Source organism: Diadema setosum, chromosome 14 (genome assembly GCF_964275005.1).
Source record: "Diadema setosum chromosome 14, eeDiaSeto1, whole genome shotgun sequence".
NCBI lineage: Eukaryota > Metazoa > Echinodermata > Echinoidea > Diadematoida > Diadematidae > Diadema > Diadema setosum.
Window position 1 is genome coordinate 31975814 of NC_092698.1, and position 17336 is coordinate 31993149.

The following is a 17336-nucleotide window of genomic DNA, read 5'->3' on the forward strand; positions in this document are numbered from 1 at the left end:
AACTGCTCCGTTTGTCATGATTCGGAGTTGATACCGCGAACGGCTTGTTGAGCTTGTGTCGCACAGTGTAGAGGTAAATGAAGTTGCGTTGGGCGTCCTTTTCTGATGTACACTGAATTATGCGTCGAAGACCAAAGATGAAAAAAAAAAGACAATCTAATTTTCGACCTTGCTAATTTTGAGGTAATTTCAGAACCGGCAGGACTTCGGCGGAGTCCCAGAGTCACATGTTGTCATTCACTGCAGTGTTTCTTCACAATGAAAACAACAGCGTGTGTTCGGCGATATGATTCAAGTCAGAGGTTCATGGCAAACTTTTTGGAGACTTCTCCTGTTCGTAGTTGTCACGACTCTCTTGTAAACCGACGTTCGGGACAAACACGGCGAATTTAGGAGTGCCAACTCCAATGCGAAGAGAACGGAATTCTCTTGTCGTCGTCCGACTTCTGTTTCTGCATGAAGCGATTTGACTGCTAAGCATGTACTTAGTGGATGCATGTAAGTTGTGTTGTGTGTGGTATGATGACCCGGCTGTCATAAGTCCTTTTTCCCCACTCGCTCAACTGAGAGAAACTGTCGGATATAGGCTAGATAAACACTTCCCCCTTGCGAACAAAGGGAAGAGCGAACGGGGTGTGTGTGTGCGTGCGCTGGAACGAGAAATACTGCTGGCAATGTACGAGCGAGCGGTGCAGAGATACGGTTCACGCGCGGGTCAGATTTCGCGCACCTCCTTGGCTGAGGTTTGTCCCGCAGCAAATAGCTCCTGTGCTGGAGAACTACAGGGCCCCTGTGTTCCGAAGAAAGTCCCTGACTAGCGAAAGACGTTGACAAATTGACCTCGATTTCCATTTTCTTGTACTGCGGAGGAGTGTCGTGACGTGATATGTTAACGAGGCCTAATGCTGCGAAGAAAGGAAAATCGGATGTCCGCAATAACTAGTGCCAGCTACCGTACGAGGAGGCCCATCACGACTGGAAGGGTAGCGGTTAAGTCTTATCAATTAGCCAACCTTGAATAGCCAAGGTTTACAAGACCTTTACAGGCATCCAGACGCCTTTCAGACACAGTTTTAAGACTCTGACAGCAGTGCTGGCGTCGATTATTTACGAACAACCAAAAATAGAAAAGAAACCGCTGCAATATTTTACAAGAATATAGTCACATGGCATTTTAAGAATAGGTCCAGCAGTAAATTGTTTTCAGTTATTCCAGGGCGGTTGGCCACCTCCCTGGTTATTCCACAAGAAGGAGCTTGTAGTAGGCCTGATAGGGTAAGGCAGATCAATATCAACTGTGGCCTGGGGGCATTTCATGAAGCGTTTTTGTCGGATATTTCTCTGACAAACTGTTACAAGCTACTGAAATTCTTGCATCTGGGCAGAGCTTCTCAGCCAATCAAAACTAAGGATTTTACTGAAGTTGTCAGAGACTGACAACTTGTCAGGGCTGATAACTTTCATGAAACGGTGCCCTATAGGCTGAGAGCAAATTAAGAGTGTTTATCCGACTACTTTTGTCGGACAAACTGCATCGTGAAATACTCACCAGGTGGTGATGGTAGTGGTAGGTAGTGGCTGTAAGTTGTGGCAGCAGTGGAAATAGAATTGGTAGTAAGCCAAGTAGCATGGTAGCAGTGTACGGAAGTAAAAGGAGAAGGAACAACTGAATATCATGAAGAAGCAGTATGGGAACTGGTGTTGCGGGGTATAAAGCGATACCGTTGATATACTACATAGCGATATTGCGGTATGGGCAGTAGGAGCAACGGTCAAGGATGGAGCAAAGTACGTGTAAAACTTGTTAATATTTTGTTTTAACTTAAATCTGTAAACGTCCTGTATATAAGCAGATCGAGTTTCATCGCAATGTGCCATAATCGCATTAATGAAAAAAAAAATGTTTGAATGCGGTAGGTGAGTGTCACGTGTGTCTGTATGTGTGTGGAGGAACACCCCCTCCCCCCCCCAAAAAAAAAAGAAAAAAAGATGAGTATGATTCTATTCCATGTCTATCTTGGCATTAATTAGAAGAACAGGAGTAAATAGAAAGATGGAAGATTCCACTAACATATGATGTAACAGGGGCCGCAGAACACATTTTTTTTTTCTGTCTGTTACCACAATGAAAAAAAAAAATGATAACTGAAATAAAACCCACACCAAAGCTCGTGACTATCCAAGGGCTCAGCCCGAGATTCTTCCCGTCGCAAGCGCGGGGAGGGGAAGGGGCAGAAGCCCCATTGACTCGTGACACTTGACCCAACCAAATAAAGTTGCCTTAATTTGGTCATTAAAAATAATGGACTTTGCACGTTTCACCAAACGGTGACATTGATCGCATCCACTTACGCAAGTTACCTGTGGAGATGATATCAATTCAAAATTAAGATATAACAGTCATGATTTTGGACTGTCAGTTACCGGCATTTTCCTCTCAAAGTAATCATTGCTGTCTAGGTTGTGGCATGCACACTATATATTAAAAAAAAAAGTTCAACTTTGCACCTTTTGTCACACTGGGAAGACCTTCACGCATGCAATTTTGCACCTTTTAGACCAGTTAACACCTTTAAAGGTGCAACTTTGCACCTTTCTGGTCTGAAAGGAGCGAAGTTGCACCCGTAAGGTGCTCCTGTGACACTCGTATGAAGGTGCATAATATATCATATAGTTGAAACTATCTTTCCTAGAGTTTGGCAGCAGAACAAGAATTAGAAGATTTATGTATCATGTGAGTTTTATAAGGCCATAAGGTCATTACTTCATTGATTTAATTTCTATAAAAATCACAGTTTTGTGAAACTCCTTATTTTTGTTCAATTTTGATTAAACTTCAGTCACTTTGCCCGATTTAATTGACTCCACTTGTCACAATCAATTTTTATATTTGGTTCGGGATGTCTTCAGTAAAAAGAGGAAATTCATACGAACGTTATGATATGAAATTGGATGAGAAGATTTCACATTTTTTCACCAAATAGTTTGTCGCTAACTACTGTCATAATGCATTTTGTACGTCCGTTTTCACTGTATGTTATTTGAATGAAGTAAGGATGTAGGCCTGCTGGGAATCTCGTGTAGTAATACCTCCTTGATGTAGAGTCAACTTGTATACGGGGTGAATCGCACCATAAGTTTAGAAAAGCGCTCCGTCAGGACCCCTACTCAAGCCTTTTGTCCTCCGGATGGCGACTTCTGGACTCTGGGCAGACACACACACACACACACACCAGATAGACCTCTTACATTAATGACAGGTTGTAAATCACAGCGGAGTGCCGCAATATGGGTAGATGACCGTATGCAATATCTTGCAGTGTTTGACGAAGGCATGAGTATGAATGACCTAGTTCTCGTGAACCCAACTCCTAAAATGAGCACGTCTGCTGTCCACTATTTCATGATGTTGAAAACTAATGAGGCATTGCAGGGAAACTTTTCTTTCACTTCATTACTGTTTGTCCAACAACCAAAGCGCAAATCGATTGTTGCATATAGATGCGCAGTAGTCCTGGGAGTGACTCGGATAATTTATCTACAATAACGTACGATTTATCATTACTGATATCGTATCTTGTTCCCTGCCGTTGTCCATCGTTTCATCGTCAATGAGATTTGTGCGCACTCTACAGCAATATCTGTGTATTGTGCAAAACAATTAACAAGAAAAAATAGGTACCCATATTGTCAAAATCAAATCATTCTTAAGTTACAATGAGTTGGTAATATAATGTCTTTTAAAAGGGAAAGGGCTGAAGTCCTTGAATGATGATGGGAAAACAATAACTATCTATGATATCACGCGTATTACAGCTTTGAAATGCAACAGTGTGTTAGCTCACACACATCATAGAGCACGCCTGGCTGTTCGTCAAAAATTGTTAGTACACTGTACATTGAGTACATTGTATATCGTAAGTGGCGCTATTGCGTCTTAACGAGTAGAGTCCTTGAACAATGTTTAAAGGGACTTCTGACGACTGTAATACCGGTAGCTAGAAATCCTCCTGTATAAGCCAGTTCATAGTTCCACTTTGCGCATGAGGAGGGAAAAGAGGTCATTTGTACCAACAGGCATAGTGGTTTTTAAAATCACTGAGATATGCATCTGTGATGCAATGATTATTCATGCGATCCTTATAAATGGTGCTTGTCAGCACATCCACCTGACAGCAGACCTGGTATTTTGGCAAGATTAACAGAAAAGGTTTGCTAAAGCATGCAGTGAAAAACTAAGAAATAGATGCTTCCCCAAGTTGAAGGACTATTCTGGTCACCTGGTCCTGTGTGCGCAAGTTTATTCTTTGTTTGAACATTGTTTCGTCGGGCGAGCTTATGCATTATGTCACTTTTAAAACAAGTGAAGTGCCTTACAACCAATCGAGAAAAGGTAATAAAGGTCATTATTGTACCAATGTGCACATGAACGAATTACGAACTGGCTTATTGGTCCCGCACCTGCAAATACTACTCCATGTAAGACACGGTTTACAAAAAAAGGAAACTTTTAAAAACTTTATAAAACACACAAAATATTCAACGTCATCCATGTTTTCTATCTGAGTAAAAGAACTTGTTTCACTTCGGTCTTGGAATTTGCAAGGGGAGGGGGGGGGGATCTCGTCAAGCTCCCCGTAGAAGTACCTCACTAAATTTCAGTTGAACAAATTTTCTGGATCTTCGAAGAAACAACCGTAATCCCTCTAAATCTAGAACATATCACGTCTATCCTCTGAAGGAGGTGTCTCTTGGAAGAAGGAATTCTCCCTCGTCAACCGCATCATAATTATCAGGGGGCTTGTGTGGCTCAATTAGTAGAATTTTTTTTACATATTTTGGTTTATATCTCGGGTATAACAAAGTGATTAGGCTGGGTCCACTTTATTTACAGAATTGTGAGACCTACTGATAGCAGTAGCCGGTACTCGGTGGCCGCACGGGCTTTCTTTGAATCATAATTACTTCAGTAAGCTTGTTCCCAAGCATTTCGATATATGGATTTTCTGTTAGGTAGAGGTCGTACACTGTAGTTATAACTAAGATATTATCTAGCAGCACATGAGCAAAAACAAACAAACAAACAAACAAACTACGGTATAAGATTGAAGCAATGTTGAAAATAAGATCATGATGCACAACGAAGTGTACCAACTGTTCAAAAAAAAAACAAAAAAAAAAACGTATGAGCAATTCAGTCGCACTCTATTCGATTGCCGTATATGAGATTCTAAGCATTGTTTCCACATAATTTTTAACAATCGACAAAGCAAAGTCCGTCCCCATTGTGCTAATTATCAGTGAGTTCCAGTGTAATCAATAGACTGCTTACTTATCCTCTCTGATCTTTGCTCTGCATGCTTCACCATTCACGGGCCAGCTCGCTGCTTTGACACCTCCGGGGTTAGTTGGTAGCAGGAACTGTTTTGATCGCTGAATGCTTTCAGCTGCAGCACCGGCGAACATCCACGTTTATCTTGAGTTGTCTATATGGCGTATTGACAATATCCCAATATTCTTAAATAATTTTACCGTCTTTTGCATGGATTAAAAACAAACAAACATGAATATTCAACTCGTGCTCGCATGGCTGTTATCGTGCGCTGGTTTCCTCGATGAGCGGCCAGAGGTGACGATGGTGGACCCTGTCAACGAGGTTGTGGTCGGTGACGGAAGCATCCTCGACGTCATCAAGCAAGCAGGTGGGACGACCTTCCTCTCTTACGCCAACCGCTGCCCGTGGATCGTCCATGAGCTGAGCTCCCAACCCGGCTACACCGTGTTCTTGCCCACCAATGAAGCATTCAAGGTTCTGCCGAGGGACATTGTCGATGCCATGAATTCAAGTGCGCAGGTATAATATAATATAACATAATCCTCAAGTTATCCATTGTACATTTAAAACCAACAGGATGAAACTATAGATCCGATCTGTCTATCTTATGTTTTTCGTGTTCACATGTACTATCTATTATCTTTGTTTCTTTAAAGGAGTAATAGAGTCACACTCTGTAAGAAAACTGCTTTATCAGCAAATATTAATAGTTATATAATATTGGATGGCCTTGAGGTTAATACAAGGAAATATTGGACGAGCTATGCACAAATATTGGACGAGTCGAAGACGAGTCCAATATTTTGCTTAGCGAGTCCAATATTTCCTTGTATTGACCGAAAATAGGACATCCAATATTATCATTATTATCCTACAGAGGATTTTAGCAAAGAATTTTTTCAATTACCCTTTCTGTCTCTGAATGGTCTCCTACTGTCTATTTTAGTTCATTCGTGATTGACCAATCACAGACGTTTTTACTTCATATTTCGAGTCATCTCGTAGGCCTATATCTCAACCAATCACGGTGCCGTTTATACAAACTTTGGGGAATTCCCCTCTTGCCGTCCAATATTTTAAATATTGGTCGCCTCAGCCAAAAAAAAAAAAAAATATATATATATATATATATATATATATATATATATTGGTGGGGTTCAACAAACTTTCTAAGTGGGTCGGAGGTTATGAGGTCCGTCGACAAAATAACACTTGTATTTGGGCTCTAAAAATCCTCTGTATGGATAATAATTTTGCCTATCATGATACATTCCTACCTCAAACTTATTGAGCGACTTCCAGCAGACTTCCCATCCCTTGAGAAAAACATCCGAACAAATCCCCTTGTGTCTCTTATTAGTTTTCCCTCTACAGGCTACGGATCATCATTACTCATTATGCAATTTTAATTACTTTTTTTTTTCTTTTTGAATGATGAAGAAACAATAAATCCTTTGTTTGTATAACTATTTTAATAAAATGGCAAATGTTCAATTGGACTGGATTTTGATGTCCATTTGTATGTACGTCGATCAATGCCTGAACGACCTGCAGTCTCCTTTTCAATCAAGTCCGATGAAATTTAATGTTGTATTGACAATGGCATGATACTTCAGAATTGAACTGCACAATGTTACCCAGATAGTGACGAAAAGGGTCAAAATAATATACATGTAATATTTGCTGAAGACATAGTAGTCTAAATGAAATTCCAAGTCTGCCCTGATCCATTTCCAAACATGGTGAACTAATGTTGATGATCAATCATGTACACTCCATGCTCGAAGTTCGTCAAAATCGAATATCAAAAGGGAAGGTTATGGAATATAAAGTTTTGCATGTTTTTATGAAACAGTGATATTGGTCTATTTCATAATGAGCAAGGTCCGGGTGAAATAATGACAATGCTTCACAAACCTCTCACTGCACATATCGCACAAAATCTGTCAATTCTTGTTTTATGTTAATTCAAGAAGAATGCATCGAGATCCTTTCTTCAAATATAATTATTGTAATAATAAATGACTGTCGATTTGCAAGGGGAAGGGAAATTGTTTCCTCCAACACACACCCACACAAGTTTCTTCCAACACACACCCACACACACCTATGTACGAAATATATTATATGTAGAGAGAAATATAGATATATAAATTCTAGATACGAAGCAATGGAAGAGATGTGAGTTGATGATATCGTCCTTTCATTTAGTGTGAAGATGAATTAAACACTATCGCTGTCTCACTAAGACACGTTAAATATAAAGATTCCATATAGCATTCTTACTTTGTGTCCTCTATATTCAAATGAAACTTCGAGCGTGTAAAGCATACTGTTTCTTTGATTTTATCCTCCACAATTAGCCTGACGACAATATCAACTTGACCACTGGGTGACATTTCACTCCAATAGATCATGTTTTAATTCAATGTTCCACCTTTTTTTGTTTACCGCTGTGCTAGGTGACGGAGTGGTATCTGCGCTATCACATGGCCCTAGAGGTAATTCATGAGTCGCAGATGATCGATAACCGACGGGTACCGACAGCTTTCAAGCCGCCGGAAGTGATGGACATACCGGTGCAAGAGATGCGATTCAACGTGTACAGAGTCTGGCAAGGAGCTGAACCTCGCGATGGATTAACTGTTCAACCAGTGCGGGTGAGACCATGTCATCATTACTACTCCCAACACTACAGTATCACCAAATTCTAGCTCATTTGACACTGCATCAAACCCTTGAAACCTATCGAGTACTATTACCCCTCAACCTCATCCAACATTTGGTGACTAAACCGTTACAAACTGAACTGTACTCTGGAATCAAACATAGTCCCCAATCTTCCCACCTCCCTGATCTTACCTACGGAAATAACGTTACATTTAAAAGCCCGTCTCCTTCAAAAGAACATCTTTTCCAAGATTGTACGTGCTGACTGGGCAGAATTCAAACCTGGGATCTCATGTGTACACATTCCAAACTTCATCCGTGCACTCACTACACCACAGAGCTGTATCACAACATAGTATGGGTAGCACACGCACAGCACACGCACACACTCATCATCATCATTATCATCATCATCATCATCATCATCAGACATAATACAATACGCATGATTCTCTGTGCAAAGTGCCACTTTAGTTCCAACGCCTAGTTTGAGAATAAGTTTCAATTCAGTTTTCATTGTTTACTTTGCTTTTGTGATGCGTAGTATTGTCAACGTATTTTTCTTTGTTACTACATTGCATTGATGTTGTGTTATTTTGTGTATGAAAATGTTGTTGGAAATGAAATAAATGAAATGAAATGAAATGAAATGAATAATGTCGTACATAATAGTGAAGTTGAAATATTTATAAATCAGGCTTTAGACACATGTTGTTTTCAGGGGCTTTAGATACCTTGGATGCCATAGAAGATATAGACCTACTTAAAAATGTTGACGTTGAATTAGGCGTGCTAGAATGCAGGCCTATGTTCTATACGTTACTCTAAACGTTGGCTGACAAGAGTCAAAAGAAGATAAAACCTGCTTTTTAAGAATGACAATTGATTGGTTTTCAAGTCTCAAAATCGTCAAATGGACCAGGAAATCCTCTTACGATAACAATCACGTTATACCAGAAACAACAACAGCAACTATGAGGCCCCTCTTTAAGGTTCATAGGTCACAGAGTGCGTGAGTCGATCCTGTCACTGTCCAAGGTATGACATGTCACAAAATAATTTGTCGCAAGGTGCTGTCAGAACCATCATTTCACCCTTTATGTGCTTTGAATGCCCATAGTAACACACTATCAAAAGTTCCTAACACAGAAAGGGTTCAACGAAAGGGATTTTGTCTTAAACGCAAGTATTATAACATCGGACTTCATCTGTATCATTTTTTTTTTTTTTTTTTGGTGGCGCCCTGCCCATCTCTTCGATGTATAGCGTAAAGCAAAGAGTATAGAAGCACACGCAGTGTCTACTAGAGTATACTTTTTAATGTAAAGCTTGCTGTCTTTCCCACGGTAAAAATGCGTAGATCCATGTGCCATGCTCTCTAGAACAGTAACCTGGGGCCCGTTGCATAAAAGTTACAGTTATGGTAACTTTGCCATCCAATGGTAAATACCATGGCAACACTACTCAACAGCCAGTCAAAATTAAGAATTCCATGGAAGTTACCACTGGATGGCAAAGTTACCATGATAGTAACTTTTATGCAACGGACCCCTGGTGTTACACATTGATATATAAAAAAAAAACAATAATATAATTTTCAATATCTATTTTTAAGGACTACTCTATACTTTATTTTGGTTTTATTTTAACATCTTCCCCCCCCCCCCAATTCATTATTGAGATAAATCAAGGCACGTGTTGTTCTCCGCTGTTTTGAGGTGTACGAAAATCATTTTTAATTTAAAAGTGCTTTTTTTTTTATTTTGCATTATTCAGTACCTTATATAATTATAGGACTTCTGTCAAGAGAGGGCGACAAATGCAATTTATAGAAACATTAACAAACCCAAATAGGATTGAAAGGATACATGTAGTTCGATTTTCCTCAAACTTTCACTTTGTACTTCGTTAATATTTCTATTGTCACTGAACACAAAGCCTCCCCTCCCCCCCCCCCCACATCCTGGTTCCGCGGCCCCTGAAGTATCATTAGATATGATAATATTGTATTATATATATATATATATATATATATATATATATATATATATATATATATATATATTATATTACATTATATCATGTTATATTGCATCATATTATATCATTATATCATACGTATTCATTACATATTAGCATACATAATATTATGTTCATAATGTTTATAATGTAAGATGGGTCAGTCTTTTTATCTTTTGAATATGATTGTTTTGTCCCATAAGTTGTACCTTTTGTAAAAAAAATTGAATGAAAACTGAATGTTTTGTAAATGAATCAATTGAAGAAAATCACCTTCAAGGAAAATAAATCGTGTAAAGGAAGGCAGTGTCATTTTATTCATATAACAGTACGTATGGGCATTAACAGAAAGGGATGGGTAGCTAAAAAAGAATACAAGGGGCATTTTTTTTTTTTTTTTTACTTTTTTTCAGAGGGGAGGGCATTTGCCCCATCTGTCCCAATTTTATCCCCTTGGTGGAAGGGCATAAACTTGAATTTTTCATAAATGGACTCTGAACACTCACTCGTAGGCCCTATCAAAGAGCTATAACTTCAGCTCTTTGCCAGGGAGGTAGAAGAGATATCTTCCACCTCCCTGCTGGTGCTATGCAGTTGTACACAATCACGATAAACGACGAGATACGCCACGCCCACGTCGCAGCGGAGTTTATGTCACGTGACAGGACACATGACCACGCTATGTAAACCTATAAACTGCGGAGCTGGCCCTATGTATGCACGTATGCGCTATGCAGTACTAGTGTAGTACTACTATTACTAGCGCAGCGGAAACTAATCACAAGGCCTTTTCCTGGCGAAGCAATGGTTTCAGCATAGCAATCACATCATATCAATCGACTACTTCTCGCCGGGGGGTAAAAATATCCAAGTGTCTGTAGGTTTGATCTCATTGAATGAAGCCCGAATCATCAGTCATGGTCTCGAGAAAGAGCGCCGCGTTGCTGGTAGATTGGCTCGTCATTCTTGTCGGATGTCAAGTAATTTTTGTTGGGGCTGCTGACACACTTCCGCGTGCATTCCGCGAGCCAGACTCTCTTCTCATCAAACCAGCGATACCTGTCCCAAAGGAACGAATAGCAGCTGAGCTGATCCAACCAGCTCGACCCGTCACTCAGCTTTCCAAGCAATCTGGACCTGGGGCTGCCAAAAATGTCCTCGACGTGGCAGAGCAAAATTCGGCGAAGAAGTTTGCCAAGTTGGCCCTTCAAACGTCCTGGCTGTCACAGACCCTGGTAAACAGCACGGGACGCGTGACGGTGTTTGCCTTTTCCGACGATGCCTTCGATAGGAGCTCGGCAGCTTTGAAAGCAGCCCTGGCCGATCGCTGGACGAGGGAGGCCATAATACAGTATCACGTGGCTGTCGGCGCCCACATGAGTTCTGACATAGCAATCTTGAACAAGGACACAGCGTTATACTCGTTTTTCCCATCCCCTCCACTGAGTCCAAGTACCTCCTTCCAGCCGATTCACATTGATAAATATCATGTCGAAAGCCAAGGCTCTCTGACAACGGTAGGCTGCTGCGCATTATCTTTTGTTTTCTCCTTGTAATTTTTTAATTTTTTATTTATTCTTTTTTTTTTTGTAAAAAGGCACATTGTAACTGTATCTTTGTAAAACAAATAATATCTCCTCAGTGTAAAATGGTTGAAGACATCGTGCAGATTAGAATAGAGTTTCTTTTGAACACTTAGACTGAAATATATGTATGTACTGTATATATATATATATATTGCCTATATTATTAATACAAATGTACAGTCAACCTTTTACCAGTTGTATTCATATGAGACTATGTTCTATTAATATTTAATACATAAACACATATGTATATGTTTTATATTACTGTTGATATATAACATCATTTGCATTACCTATCTAACCTCCCTCCCCCTTTACACGATCACTGATTGCCTTAGCTACAGCATCCTTTTGATGCCATGGCCTAAGTTGTAAAAAGCTGACCACTGCACTTTGCCACAGCATTAGTTGTTGGCAGTCATTGTGCATGGTTCTCAGTCTTCCAGTGGAAACCATATCTTTGGTTGCTGGTCACATTCAAAGGCAGGTCATGAGGTATAAGTCACTGCAACCGCTTTGACTGAGTGTGTGCACTATGCGTATGTGTATATATGTGTGTGTGTGTGTATTTATATGTATATGAATATATAAATATATGTATATATATTATATGTATATAAAGATATATATTATTGAAAATACACATCATACTTATATTGATTTTTTTTTTTATTCATATTAATATGTTCATATATGCATGATCATACAGTGTCTCAACTGGTAAGGTGGAGATAATGGTATTTTCCTGAAAATGTATTCATGTTGAAAATCCTATCTGTTTGTTTGTTTTTTGTAACTTGAGATGTGTTGAAGTAACCAGCCAATTTCCTACAATACTAATAAGATATTGTCAGTCTATGCACAAGAGACTGGTTTATAGAATGGACATCTTTTGTATGAGGTTGGACCAGACTTCCACTGGGATGTGACATCAAGGGAGACTGCTTGAGGATTTAGGCGGCTGATACCTGCTGGTCTCCTGGTTTATTTCTCTCCTCTTGCACACCTTACATTAAGTTTATCTTGCACAAAACATGCTCGGTGCCATAATGTGCTCTTACTCCACGATGTTTTTGACATTCTAGGTCGTGACAGCAAGCGGAGCAAAGGTCATCACCCCAGACTTGGTGGCAAGCAACGGAATCGTGCATGTGATCGACAAGGTCATGTACCCCGTGCCCACTGGTGCTGATGTGGCAAGATACGTGCAGGAGGAGCCCAGGTACAGCAAGCTCTATGCAGCACTTGAGGTAAGTGAGGGCAGGTCACAACATCAACACTTCATTAGATTAAAAGAATGACTGATATCAGTCGTTCACTTAGAAAATGATTGACTAAGTCATTGTATGAATTTGTGATTTCTGTTCAATTTTCATTAAATGTTCTTTGATCTGTCTTCATGTAAGAACTTACCCTGTCAAAGTCACCTTAAGCATGGAGTTCCAAGTAGGTTTTTAGTCCAAAGAGTGAGTGTACAGTGGCATACACTTATTCCTCTTGCAGAACAAATCCAAAGTATGCATTCTTTGAGCAGAAGGTTTACACACTAAAATGGCAATGTTAACCCGTTGAGGACGAGTCCCGAGTATACTCGGGCAGGTGTCTATGGGAAATGCATGTTGTAGCAAAATCTATCCGTCCTCAACGGGTTAATTGAGGGGCACCCAAGAAGAGTTGTATCAAAAGTGGGCCACTTTAAGCTTGGGTGAGCATCAACCCCCAGGGGGTTGGGGATGTAATATTTCCCCTCTCCTTTTGTGTCATTCAGTGAAAGACAGTGGCAGTGGAACATAACTTTTCATGCCTTGAAATGCCTCATTAACTTCTGTTTATTTCAATGAGCTGGCACTGACATCATTCATTCATACATTGCATATGTTAAATCTTAAGATTCAACATTGTCAGTCAATGTGTGCACAAGAAGTCACAATCATGTATTTTCATATGTGAGGGCATCAAGGTAACACATTAAGAATTAAGAAAGGAAATGAGAAATAAAAAGAAATGAAAAAAAATTACTTGTGCCATACCAAGGAATAATGAAATGTTGAATTTCAATAAGTGTTTTTTTTTAAAACCAAATACTGAAGATTTTTTTTTTCATTGCTCTAACAGAAAGCTAATCTGACAGCTGCACTGTCCACCCCAGTCTTTAAGCCCTTGACCTTGTTTGCACCAAATGATGCGGCCTTTAACAAGCTGACCCCTGAACAGAGCAAGCTTCTTCAGAACACGACGATCCTGAAGCGCGTGCTCACCTTCCACGTCGTGGCCCAGTCTGTCTACCATGCGGCCATGTACGACAATCTACAGCTCCACTCCCTGGAGGGCTCCACCATCTACATCGAAGTGGGGCAGGGCGGGGTTGCATCCCAGGGGCAGATGATCCGCAGCTTTGACACCACGGTGACAAATGGCGTGGTGCATGAATTGGAGGGGGTCATGTTTCCCGTGCTGGTGGATCAAGTCTCCAGTGGTAGGGTGTAATGTGGTCACCTTTTAGGGAGCTGTGTACATGTAATTACATTTGAGTGACTAAATTCGGGTCTATTTTTTTTTTTTTTTTAATTGCTGGCAGTACTAGTACATCATGCAAAAACATGGAATCTTTTAGAATTAGAGCAATAGATGAGCCAAAGATTGTTACCAAGTAAACCAAGGAGAAAATCTTTCAGCTTACGTGACTGTTGATTTATGCTGAAGTCAACAAAGAATGAAAGAGAAGATAAGAACTAGAGACTTATTGCATTTACCTACAGGATTTGTTGACTTATGTAATGATGACTTGTGCGAGGTCTGCCGGTACTTCATTAACCAAGAAAGTATTTTGCAAGATATGGAGTTCCTCTTCTCGTTGTATGAGGTTGTTTTTATAGTAGTTTGAAGAAATGCAATTTATATTGAATGAGATTACAGCAGTAAAAGTGTGATACTCAACACAAACACTTACACACATCGTAGCAAAGCACAGTTGTTTATGTGTAATGCTTCACATGCCATGTAGATGTATCTTTTAGCAGCATGAGACAGTGCTCAATGTCGCACACCATCACAACGCCAGCCTTATTTTACTCGTCACTAGCTTGTGTCATACAATGCAGTATGATATATGATACCAAAATAAAGGATGAATACTTGTGCAAATTCATGACTGGATGCTATATGAGGGAGCATTCTCTGAAATTTGTTTCAGCTTCGCATCTGAAGGCATTTCCCTCTCATCTTAAGGGAAATTACTGATGAAATGTCAAAATTTTGAACCCATTGTTCCCTCATAATAATGAATGGACGTAGGACTAGTTTAAGCTATGGCCTACAAGTTCAGTGTACTGTGTCTGTTCACAAAGAGAGACACAAAGCAAGAGCTTATACAATTTTACATGTCCATTAGTTTCCCAGTTGGAGGTTGCTATCTCAATTACAATATGTGAGGAACCCTTTTGATATTGAGTTCTGCTGTAAAGATGGAATACATTTGTCATTTGGGTTGCAATGCAACGAGTGTTCAATATAACTCTTCATTGGCTCAAAGGTTGTAAGGGAGAGAGTTATCAAAATGAAGTTGATTAGTGAAGAATTCTGCTGATTGTAAGTTTGATAACACTTTTATGGATATTTGTTCAACACATCGTATTGCTTCCATCTTAATGCTGAATAGATAACATGAGATACTAGTATATGTTTCTTTGTTGAAAGTCAAATGATCTTGCTTTACATATTTTTGCTTCTTGTTTGCTCAGTGCATATTTCTCATGAAAAGCTGACATCAGGCAATATTCTTTACATACTTGACAGGGAACAAAACACGATAAACTGCTTTGATAAAGACATGCACTTACTGACAGACTAGCTAAAAACTGAAGGATCCCCCCAGTGACATTGAAATGCACTATTCATGGTGTTTGGGGGCATTTAGTGTGTTAGGACATCCTTGGTTATGTAGGTTCTTCTTGGCAGCTTTAGTGAAGTATATAGGATTTTGATTGAGAGCTGTTGAAGAATATATGTCGGTACTTAAAAATTGACTGAAATGCTTTGTCTACCATATTAGTACTATGAACTCTTACATTACATCAGCCCTACTGAATTTGTTTTTTCTTTTATTTTCTTTTTTTCTGTCTGAAAATGTTATATTTTGATAGTATGAATTGATCTTGCCCCATGTTGTTGTTTTTTTTTTTAATTGATTAATGTACATGATAACTATTCAGTCTACGCACACCATCTCCACTAATACAGATAGACTCTTTGTAGAAGAGCAATGACCTTGATGTTAAATTGTTCATTTCTTTGTCATATTGTACAGTACTCGACCAACAAGACTAAACTTTCACTTTTCATTATTGATTTGACAATATAGACAATTTGAAATGTGCAATGCTATGCTGAATGTTTTGTATCTGTTTTCTAATCAAGTGTCTCATAAATAAATTCCTTGTGTGAAGGAAAAAGGAGCAGCGGTTACCCCATTAACTTTTTCCTGTTTTCACTATTGGCAATTATGGCAGTTTCTGGTACACATATTTTTTTTTTTCTCTCTCTCTCTCTGTTTCTCTTTCACACATCAAGTCTAAGAAAACATATCTCTTTGGTTTGATTATCTCTTTATTCAATTTCTATCATTATTTGCTGGGTTGTTTTTTTTTTTTTTCTCTTAAGGCAGAATAAAAATGTCCTTTGAGCTTTATTCAAGTCATACAGTGCACTCCCGTTCTAACAAACACAGTTATAACAAAATTCTGGCCACAACAAAGTGAAAATTCAGGCCCCAACATTATCAGCTCTGTGTTTTTTTATGGTTTATTTTTTCATATTTTATAAATTACAATATACACCTAAAGAGAGTAAGCTGCCAGTCCCGAGGACTTCGTTATAACACGAGTTGACTGTACTATTGTTTACTTTGGTTGCAGAATTGTTAACAACCTAAAATTTGCTGAATTTATATCTGATCCCTTAATTGGCAGCTTTTTGAAATATGAAAGTGAGAGTTTCTCTTTCATTTTTTCCACCAAATTCAATGAATATATCCACTTCCATCCAATCTTTGTCCGATCAAAATTCATTTTCCAATTCAATGGGGGCAAGATGGCAATTTCTGTACAACAGGATTTCATGGATTAATCCAGTAAGTCTGGGTCATTTTCATGCAGATTATACAGAAAATTATAAATGTTTCCCCAGAAGATGTGGCTGGAAAATACAGTTTATATCAATAACAAAGTTGGTAATAAAAGGGGGAAAGTGAGGGGAGAGCTTGAAGAATGAGAGACAGAGTGAAAGAATAGATTTGGATGGAAGAATATATTGTGGATATTAAAAGAAGAGATTCAGTGTTCGTATGCATTCATAGAATGGTAATTAGGGTTTGAGCTTAAAAGGTAGTATAGTATTGGTTGAGATAGGGATTCAGAAGTTAAGTTTTTGCGAGATAATCAGACACCAGTAACGTATTTGAAATACAGTATTAAAAAGCATACAATTCTAGGAGGAATGAAAAGTTCATTTGATGAAAATTGGTTTTGAAATGGCCGAGATATTCAAAATCAAAATGGTCAAAACAAAAGGTGGGTCCAGCCTGTTATTTGGACCACTTTTTTTAAACCTTGTTTTTGGACATCTCGGCTATTTCAAAACCAATTTTCATCAAATAAACTTTTAATATTTCCTAGAATTTTGTGCTCTTCGGTATTTCAAATGAGCAGTTTGTAATTATCTTGCAACGA

General features: G+C 39.0%; 2 protein-coding genes across 2 annotated transcripts; both read left to right on the forward strand.

Annotated features, from left to right (window-relative positions):
• The first annotated feature begins 5635 nt into the window (after positions 1-5635).
• On the forward strand, positions 5636-10711 carry LOC140238290 (uncharacterized). The gene is made up of 3 exons (XM_072318226.1): positions 5636-5854; positions 7798-7995; positions 10619-10711. The coding sequence occupies exons 1-3, from the start codon at positions 5636-5638 to the stop codon at positions 10709-10711; spliced, it is 510 nt and encodes a 169-aa protein (XP_072174327.1).
• Positions 10712-10804: 93 nt separating this feature from the next.
• LOC140237544 (stabilin-2-like) lies at positions 10805-16064 on the forward strand. The gene is made up of 3 exons (XM_072317479.1): positions 10805-11541; positions 12696-12860; positions 13726-16064. The coding sequence occupies exons 1-3, from the start codon at positions 10921-10923 to the stop codon at positions 14095-14097; spliced, it is 1158 nt and encodes a 385-aa protein (XP_072173580.1). The 5' UTR covers positions 10805-10920; the 3' UTR covers positions 14098-16064.
• The last annotated feature ends 1272 nt before the right edge of the window (positions 16065-17336 follow it).

What these genes read in the sequence shown, in the direction of transcription:
- LOC140237544 (XM_072317479.1), top strand. Translation starts at nt 10,921, where the DNA reads ATGAAGCCCGAATCATCAGTCATGGTCTCGAGAAAGAGCGCCGCGTTG. An exon ending in GCCAAGGCTCTCTGACAACG is followed by an intron (nt 11,542 to 12,695) that starts GTAGGCTGCTGC and finishes TTGACATTCTAG; the next exon opens with GTCGTGACAGCAAGCGGAGC. An exon ending in AGCTCTATGCAGCACTTGAG is followed by an intron (nt 12,861 to 13,725) that starts GTAAGTGAGGGC and finishes TTGCTCTAACAG; the next exon opens with AAAGCTAATCTGACAGCTGC.
- LOC140238290 (XM_072318226.1), top strand. Translation starts at nt 5,636, where the DNA reads ATGGTGGACCCTGTCAACGAGGTTGTGGTCGGTGACGGAAGCATCCTC. An exon ending in CCATGAATTCAAGTGCGCAG is followed by an intron (nt 5,855 to 7,797) that starts GTATAATATAAT and finishes CCGCTGTGCTAG; the next exon opens with GTGACGGAGTGGTATCTGCG. An exon ending in TAACTGTTCAACCAGTGCGG is followed by an intron (nt 7,996 to 10,618) that starts GTGAGACCATGT and finishes GGTGCTATGCAG; the next exon opens with TTGTACACAATCACGATAAA.